This window comes from Stegastes partitus, unplaced genomic scaffold (genome assembly GCF_000690725.1).
Source record: "Stegastes partitus isolate 25-593 unplaced genomic scaffold, Stegastes_partitus-1.0.2 Scaffold86, whole genome shotgun sequence".
In the NCBI taxonomy this organism is placed as follows: domain Eukaryota; kingdom Metazoa; phylum Chordata; class Actinopteri; family Pomacentridae; genus Stegastes; species Stegastes partitus.
This window is the reverse complement of record NW_007577817.1, coordinates 211,142-219,858: the sequence shown is the minus strand read 5'-3', so window position 1 is coordinate 219,858 and position 8,717 is coordinate 211,142. Positions and strand designations below refer to the sequence as shown.

At 41.7% G+C, this 8,717-nt stretch overlaps 1 protein-coding gene across 4 annotated transcripts; it reads left to right on the top strand.

The window, feature by feature from the left end:
* The first annotated feature begins 883 nt into the window (after positions 1 to 883).
* Positions 884 to 8,172, top strand: ccn1l2 (cellular communication network factor 1, like 2). Of its 4 annotated transcripts, none has more exons than XM_008277012.1 (5): positions 884 to 1,173; positions 1,356 to 1,569; positions 5,826 to 6,188; positions 6,655 to 6,857; positions 7,002 to 8,172. In XM_008277012.1, exons 1-5 carry the CDS (start codon positions 1,105 to 1,107, stop codon positions 7,296 to 7,298), a joined length of 1,146 nt encoding a protein of 381 aa, XP_008275234.1. In that variant the 5' UTR covers positions 884 to 1,104; the 3' UTR covers positions 7,299 to 8,172. The 4 variants fall into 4 exon arrangements, with proteins under 4 accessions (XP_008275234.1, XP_008275232.1, XP_008275233.1 ...); XM_008277011.1 differs by lacking the exons at positions 884 to 1,173; positions 1,356 to 1,569 and adding exons at positions 4,089 to 4,375; positions 4,558 to 4,771; XM_008277010.1 differs by having other exon boundaries at positions 884 to 1,569.
* Positions 8,173 to 8,717: the final 545 nt, after the last annotated feature.

Below are 8,717 nucleotides of genomic sequence, written 5' to 3'. Positions count from 1 at the left end.
CATTACTGTAAGGTCTTACAGTTTTGAATAAACTGACATTGAGGCAATATTGCACTGGGATGTATTCACTTTTGTTGTACACTGTAGCTATTGGCATAGTTGTTGTTGCTGTTTTTTTTTTTTATTTCTTATTTATTTATTCATTTTTAAATAGCCTTCAATAGTCTTATCAAATGTGCCAAATGATGTTTCCCATGTTTCATGAAAGCCAACACTTAATGTGAGGACTTTCCTGCTCTTCAACAAAACACTTTTGACGTGCCCCTGGGATGACAATGGGAATGCAGAGTTTTTCCTACCAATCATGGGAACTTAAGGATAGGTCTGTATTTCCTGGAATGCAGCCCATTAGGAAAGAGAAAGAGGGAACACAGGATGTCCTGAGCACAGAGTCCTGCAATACACTGCCACAGAAATGAAAGCTGTTTACAGGGATTTTCTTCACATCGCCACTCTCCCTGTTAGGGACCCTGCCGTGATGGACCAGGATTCCCTACTCAGGTTTTCCATTACACATGTCCTATCACTGTTTTCTTTTTTTCTTGCAGATCTTTCAAGTGTGACCTGACCTATGTAAAACCCTAACCTAGATTTTTATAGTCACACTCTGAAACTGTTAAAGCAGGATTTAGTAGCATGTAAACCAGTGACTTAGAAATATATGCACTGACACCTTGACGTTTCTCCTATAATTACACCATGACTTGAACAAATGTCTGTTAATGTTTCACATCAAGGAACCCACCAACACCACCTTCGCCTCCCTGGACATTCTCCAACCGTCCCGAGAGGAGAGTCCATGATGTCACGGGGGGGAGGGAGGGGACAGGGGCCTGTGTGTCTATAAATGCACAGGGAAACCTCTCTATGAAGTAGAGCTGAGCTGTGCTCACATGAAGACGCTGTAGGACAGCAAACAAGGGCAGACGGGGGTACCTCTCAGTGCATGGACGCTGACCTGTGGATATTGTTCCATGCTGGAGCTGACAAAAAAAAGACCTTTTTTTCCACTTGGCACTCTGGACCTGAATAGCCTCTTACTTCTGCACTTCTTTGTTCCTTTGGGAAGATTTTATCCAGTTTTGTTCCTCTGCTGTGATCAGTATGCTAAGCCCTGTGACTTTGCAGCAGATCATTTCCACCCTGGTTGTGCTGGGCAGCGTTGAAGTGATAGTGAGTTACTGTGCCTTGTGACAACTTGCTTTTAGAATCATTCTCTGTATATATTTCTATACATTGTCATATTCTTTAGTCTTTCACTAATGCTGAAGAAAAACAAGATTAAAAAAAAAAGTAAAAGATTTTTAAAGATGTTTAAAACACTCCTGACCCTGACTGTGACCCTTGTCCCTCAGGCAGAGGGTGAGTGTCCGGCTGAGTGCTCCTGCGCCCCCTTGCCCCCACTGTGTCTGCCAGGCGTCAGCTGGGTAACTGATCACTGTGGCTGCTGTAAAGTTTGTGCTCGGCAGTTCAATGAAGGCTGCAGTGCCACCGAACCCTGCGATCACATCAAGGGGCTGCACTGCCACCTGGGGGTTAGAGGGGATCCTGAAAGAGGACTGTGTCGAGGTAAGGGGGCACACTATTCAATGTGAAAAAATTAATAAATAAGAAAAAAATGTAAAACACTTGTTGTTTGTATGTTTTCCTTTGTTCTTCTAGAAGGTAAACTCTGTATTTAGAATAAAAACTGAAGTAAAGCGAAAACCAGCGAGATAATCAATTACATATACTTCCCATCCCAAGGATGCCCTGGAAAGAAATCTGATTGCCAAAAAAAAAAAAAAGAATTCAATAGTAACATTTTTTTTTCTGTGAAATGCAACATGATTTCTTTAAAGTTTTCAAAATCCCTAAAAATGTTAAGCTGACTACCACTGAACACTGGCACTATTGACGGGTGCAGTGTTCAGCCCATGCTCTTTACTTTTATCCTTGACAATACTGTTCTGACCCATCAGATTTTCTTTATTGCCTACATATGTTTAGATGCACATTTGTGGCTGCACTTTTTGGTCTGGTTGCACTTTTCTTTTTTCTTCTTTCTTTCTTTCTTTCTTTTTTTTTTTTTAGCACTGTAAAGCTTTCTAGTGTGTTGTGTATAACTTACTTCTATGTTTATATACTTCTATTAAGTTTTCAACTGTAGGGGGAAAAAACACATTTTACCTCATTTATCACATTGCATGTGACAAATGAAGGTGTTAAGTGTTAGATAGTATTTTATTTTAAAGGTCTACTGTCACTCACTTCTTACAAGAGAGACTGTTCATCAGTTAGGATTAGGGTTGTGGGGTTATTTAGGGTTATGTAAGCGCTCTTGTGGCTCTGGAAGGACTTTCATAAGTATGATGTATTCAAGCATCATTTTAGAAAATGCAAAAAAGTTTTTCAAACTAGATGTGGGAGTTTTCCTGGCAAGGTGGGTCTGATAAAAGGCACAGTGAATCTGAATTATCGAAGAAATAGGGTCCAGCATGAAATCATATCCCTTTTAGAAAATACATTTCTGTNCTATAGACTGCATCCAAGAAATAAGAACACATGGCTGCTATTTGGTACAAAAATGAAAGATTCAATTTTGGTAAAGAGCATGAAAAAAAGCCTGATGAATATTGAGAGCTTTGATCAGGTAAGACCAAGATAAATTTGTTCAACCCAGATAGGATGTTCGGTGAAGTTGGTCAGGACTACAGCAGTAAATACATGGTCCTGACAATAAAGCACAGAAGAGGGAGTGTGATGATATGAAGCTGCATAAGCCTGTGCATAAACCAAAACACTGTCTGACAAGATGAGTACCAATCTGCAGAAGCTTGGCAGAAGAGGAATATTCCAACATGATAACAATCTACGCACACTGCTGAAATCATGCAACAGTTTCTATGACCAGGCCAAGTGTATTGCCTGAATTGAATCCAATAGAACTCTTTTGGGATATTTTAAAAAGAAACATAGAACAATGGTCCAGTAAAGAGGTGCTGTGAAGAAATGGTAGAAAAGACATTTGTGGGCACTTAAGTCTGTCACCAACAATAAAGGTAGACATATAAAGTATTGAAAAGAACAAAGATTTGAATGGTGGCAATGTACTGATTTTTGTTGCATTGAGTTCCTACTTTGGGACCTGTATTTTTAATATGGTAAATAATTAGTTTGTAATTTTACATAGAAGCCCCACTGTTCGACTTAGAGGTAATGCCATTACTGTAAGGTCTTACAGTTTTGAATAAACTGACATTGAGGCAATATTGCACTGGGATGTATTCACTTTTGTTGTACACTGTAGCTATTGGCATAGTTGTTGTTGCTGTTTTTTTTTTTTATTTCTTATTTATTTATTCATTTTTAAATAGCCTTCAATAGTCTTATCAAATGTGCCAAATGATGTTTCCCATGTTTCATGAAAGCCAACACTTAATGTGAGGACTTTCCTGCTCTTCAACAAAACACTTTTGACGTGCCCCTGGGATGACAATGGGAATGCAGAGTTTTTCCTACCAATCATGGGAACTTAAGGATAGGTCTGTATTTCCTGGAATGCAGCCCATTAGGAAAGAGAAAGAGGGAACACAGGATGTCCTGAGCACAGAGTCCTGCAATACACTGCCACAGAAATGAAAGCTGTTTACAGGGATTTTCTTCACATCGCCACTCTCCCTGTTAGGGACCCTGCCGTGATGGACCAGGATTCCCTACTCAGGTTTTCCATTACACATGTCCTATCACTGTTTTCTTTTTTTCTTGCAGATCTTTCAAGTGTGACCTGACCTATGTAAAACCCTAACCTAGATTTTTATAGTCACACTCTGAAACTGTTAAAGCAGGATTTAGTAGCATGTAAACCAGTGACTTAGAAATATATGCACTGACACCTTGACGTTTCTCCTATAATTACACCATGACTTGAACAAATGTCTGTTAATGTTTCACATCAAGGAACCCACCAACACCACCTTCGCCTCCCTGGACATTCTCCAACCGTCCCGAGAGGAGAGTCCATGATGTCACGGGGGGGAGGGAGGGGACAGGGGCCTGTGTGTCTATAAATGCACAGGGAAACCTCTCTATGAAGTAGAGCTGAGCTGTGCTCACATGAAGACGCTGTAGGACAGCAAACAAGGGCAGACGGGGGTACCTCTCAGTGCATGGACGCTGACCTGTGGATATTGTTCCATGCTGGAGCTGACAAAAAAAAGACCTTTTTTTCCACTTGGCACTCTGGACCTGAATAGCCTCTTACTTCTGCACTTCTTTGTTCCTTTGGGAAGATTTTATCCAGTTTTGTTCCTCTGCTGTGATCAGTATGCTAAGCCCTGTGACTTTGCAGCAGATCATTTCCACCCTGGTTGTGCTGGGCAGCGTTGAAGTGATAGTGAGTTACTGTGCCTTGTGACAACTTGCTTTTAGAATCATTCTCTGTATATATTTCTATACATTGTCATATTCTTTAGTCTTTCACTAATGCTGAAGAAAAACAAGATTAAAAAAAAAAGTAAAAGATTTTTAAAGATGTTTAAAACACTCCTGACCCTGACTGTGACCCTTGTCCCTCAGGCAGAGGGTGAGTGTCCGGCTGAGTGCTCCTGCGCCCCCTTGCCCCCACTGTGTCTGCCAGGCGTCAGCTGGGTAACTGATCACTGTGGCTGCTGTAAAGTTTGTGCTCGGCAGTTCAATGAAGGCTGCAGTGCCACCGAACCCTGCGATCACATCAAGGGGCTGCACTGCCACCTGGGGGTTAGAGGGGATCCTGAAAGAGGACTGTGTCGAGGTAAGGGGGCACACTATTCAATGTGAAAAAATTAATAAATAAGAAAAAAATGTAAAACACTTGTTGTTTGTATGTTTTCCTTTGTTCTTCTAGAAGGTAAACTCTGTATTTAGAATAAAAACTGAAGTAAAGCGAAAACCAGCGAGATAATCAATTACATATACTTCCCATCCCAAGGATGCCCTGGAAAGAAATCTGATTGCCAAAAAAAAAAAAAAGAATTCAATAGTAACATTTTTTTTTCTGTGAAATGCAACATGATTTCTTTAAAGTTTTCAAAATCCCTAAAAATGTTAAGCTGACTACCACTGAACACTGGCACTATTGACGGGTGCAGTGTTCAGCCCATGCTCTTTACTTTTATCCTTGACAATACTGTTCTGACCCATCAGATTTTCTTTATTGCCTACATATGTTTAGATGCACATTTGTGGCTGCACTTTTTGGTCTGGTTGCACTTTTCTTTTTTCTTCTTTCTTTCTTTCTTTCTTTTTTTTTTTTTAGCACTGTAAAGCTTTCTAGTGTGTTGTGTATAACTTACTTCTATGTTTATATACTTCTATTAAGTTTTCAACTGTAGGGGGAAAAAACACATTTTACCTCATTTATCACATTGCATGTGACAAATGAAGGTGTTAAGTGTTAGATAGTATTTTATTTTAAAGGTCTACTGTCACTCACTTCTTACAAGAGAGACTGTTCATCAGTTAGGATTAGGGTTGTGGGGTTATTTAGGGTTATGTAAGCGCTCTTGTGGCTCTGGAAGGACTTTCATAAGTATGATGTATTCAAGCATCATTTTAGAAAATGCAAAAAAGTTTTTCAAACTAGATGTGGGAGTTTTCCTGGCAAGGTGGGTCTGATAAAAGGCACTGTGAATCTGAATTATCGAAGAAATAGGGTCCAGCATGAAATCATATCCCTTTTAGAAAATACATTTCTGTTCCCACTAAGTGTCTCCAGCTGTAATGTATTGGTTGTATTTTGTACTGTGTCTTTCCATGAAGTTCAAAGGTCTCTGCTCACATTTCTGTTTCCTGTTTTGTGTGTTTAGCGGAGGCCCACGGATTGCCCTGTGCCTTCAACGGCCGGGTGTACCAACACGGTGAGGACTTCCAGCCCATCTGCCAGTACCAGTGCACATGCATGAATGGCGTGGTGGGGTGCATGCCTCTCTGTCCTAACCAAGTGCCCCTGCCTAACTGGCGATGCTCATTGCCCCGGCTGGCCTTGCCTGAGGGTGGATGCTGCGAGGTTTGGGTGTGTGACGATGACAACCACATCAGTGAGGAGGCCGAGGAGCCGACGCACACCTCCCTGCCAGACAGTCAACCTCATCCAAACCACATCAGTGCCCTGCTGAAGGCCCAGCCACAACCTCGACACCCAGCTGCCATCAGAGGGCCCACATTCAGAGGTAAAAATCTCAGCTGTGCCTTTACTGGTGCTCACCATCAAATATGGTTTTTCATGTTGATGTGTAGGAGCCAAAGTCGGCTTTGATTTTGGTTAAAATTAAAATTTCATTTAATTTGAGTGATTTTCTACCTTTTTGTCTTCAGTAATGTTTTTATTTTTATTTTTTAACATACATTAAAACCATTAACCTAAATATGTATCAACCTTTGATCAAGATTTTACAAAAGATCTGTTACCCTCAGACAGCATAAATGTCAGCAAACTTATTGTATGCTGAGGGCAGAACTACTAAAAAGTTCATAATGAGTACAAAAAGAAAATGCACTCAGGAACTGTAACAACCTGCAAAAAAGAGCTCTGGCTACTCTGACAACCCACGAGGCAGCTGTGGACACACTGGGGCAAAACATAATGTCACACAAGCAGTCTATGATAAGCAGACTATGTCTTTGGCTTTCTTATAGAGATGGTGTCCTTCCCCATGTTTGAGGTGTTCATCGAGCCCCGCTGTTTCCCCCAAACAACTGAATGGTCCCAGTGCTCTGCTGCATGTGGGATCGGAATTTCAAGTCGTGTGACCAACAACAACCCAGACTGTCAACTGGTCACAGAAACTAGACTGTGTCTGATCCGCCACTGTGAGCTGCAGCTTCCTGTAACTAGCAAGGTAGGAAACATCTCCATCAGACAGTAAAAGATTATTGGAGATAAACATAAAAAATGAGTGTGGAAAAAAGTGAATACTGCAGTGTACTTGTGTGATCATGCCTCATGCTCTAATTTTTTTTTTTTTATCTCTGTCATCTGGAAGGGGAAGAAGTGTCAGCGAACTATCCGCCCTCAGGAGCCTGTCAGTATCACCTTTGCTGGATGCTCCACAGCACAGCGGTATCGCCCTCGCACCTGTGGGACTTGCACTGACGGCCGCTGCTGCTCCCCCTCTCTGTCCCGCACCGTGCGCCTCCGCTTCCACTGCCCCGACAGAGACACCTTCTACAACATCATGTGGATCCAGCGCTGCAGCTGCAGTACAAGCTTTTGTATAGACAGCGGATCCTCCAGCCCTTCAATCAACCTTTACAACGACATCCACACCTTCAGGGACTGAATGCTCAGACCTGGCCCTGCCACACAGGGGGAAAACTCTCCCATCCCTAAACCCACTGCCTTCCTGTCTGTCAGCTGGGTGGAAAAGCAATACGCTCGCTTGCACTTTAAGCTTCCTGCCACGATGATGTCAGTTTGTCCACACTAAAGGTGTGTTGCCTCTCTAGCACCAGGCCAGCACTGAGGACAACACACTGCAGTGTTCCTGCTGTGTCACACTGCTGGCAGAGAGCTTTAACTCAAACTTATTTTATTTATTTGTAACTTTGGATCTTTGGCGACCTGACAGTTTGTCAAACAGAGAGACCAGTGACTGTTGTTACCAGTTACCAGACCAGTTGTTGCTGTTTAGACCAGTAACAGGGAACATTTCTGAAAAGTGATGGGGGTGGCCATGCATCTTTTCTTCTGATGCATTTTGAAATATTTGGGAATATTTAGATGACATAAGATGTATTCATTAATATCTGTACAGGCTGTGTGCTTATGGCCTATACCTTATGTGTCGATTGTGGAACTGATTACCTGTGTGTGTGTGTGTGTGTGTGTGTGTGTGTGAGAGAGAAAGTGTATTGAACTATTTGAAGAATGAGAAACTTTTGCATGGGAAAGTTAAGAGGAGTTGTGCTTATTATGCTACTATGGTATATAGATGTAAGCATACAGTGTATATAGACTTCACTCTTGGTTGTGGAGTGGTAAATTAAAGGATCACCTCATTTTTCGGGGTGTGATTTTATTGCGTTTTTTTTCCTTCTCCTTGTGCCTACAGCGCTTTGTTTTGAGGGATGATATGATACTATATATTTAAGACATGTTGCATGTGTTCACTGGATGTTTTTGCCTGTACATCAAATAAAAACTTATCAACTTCTGATGTGTCTGACATTCAGGCTAATGTTAGATTTAATTTGAATTTGAATTGCATCGAAAAGATTTACAGTTGTCTTACAAATTTCCAGGACCCATTGCTTGGCCAACTGTCTGCATGCATATGCATATACACGCATATGGGCGACTGTGGCTCAGGTTGGTTGTCCTCTGATCGCAAGGTTGGCAGTTCCATCCCTTGCCCCTCCCACATGTCAAAGTGTCCTTGGGCAAGACACTGAATCCGAAGTTGCTCCCGATGGCAGACAAGCACCTTGCGTGGCAGCTCTGTTGCCACTGGTGTGTGAATGTGTGTGTAAATGGGTGAATGAGAAACACATTGTAAAGCACTTTGAGTGCCACTAAGGTAAAAAGGCGTTATATAAGTGCAGACCATTTACCGTAACATTTACATAACTATAGAAGAAAATCAAAGCATGAATTAGTATCTTTGTTAGGGTTGTGGACAACTCACAAGACGGTCCAGTTAGACACACGTTTCCAAGCCAAGGTTACTACAACAACCATACACTTTCCCCCAAAACGAGCT

Bases quoted from the DNA above. Each gene is read 5' to 3' on its own strand.
- ccn1l2 (XM_008277010.1), top strand. From the start codon at position 1,263: ATGCTGAAGAAAAACAAGATTAAAAAAAAAAGTAAAAGATTTTTAAAG. The intron at 1,570-5,825 runs GTAAGGGGGCAC...TTGTGTGTTTAG, and splicing joins TGAAAGAGGACTGTGTCGAG to CGGAGGCCCACGGATTGCCC. The intron at 6,189-6,654 runs GTAAAAATCTCA...GCTTTCTTATAG, and splicing joins CAGAGGGCCCACATTCAGAG to AGATGGTGTCCTTCCCCATG.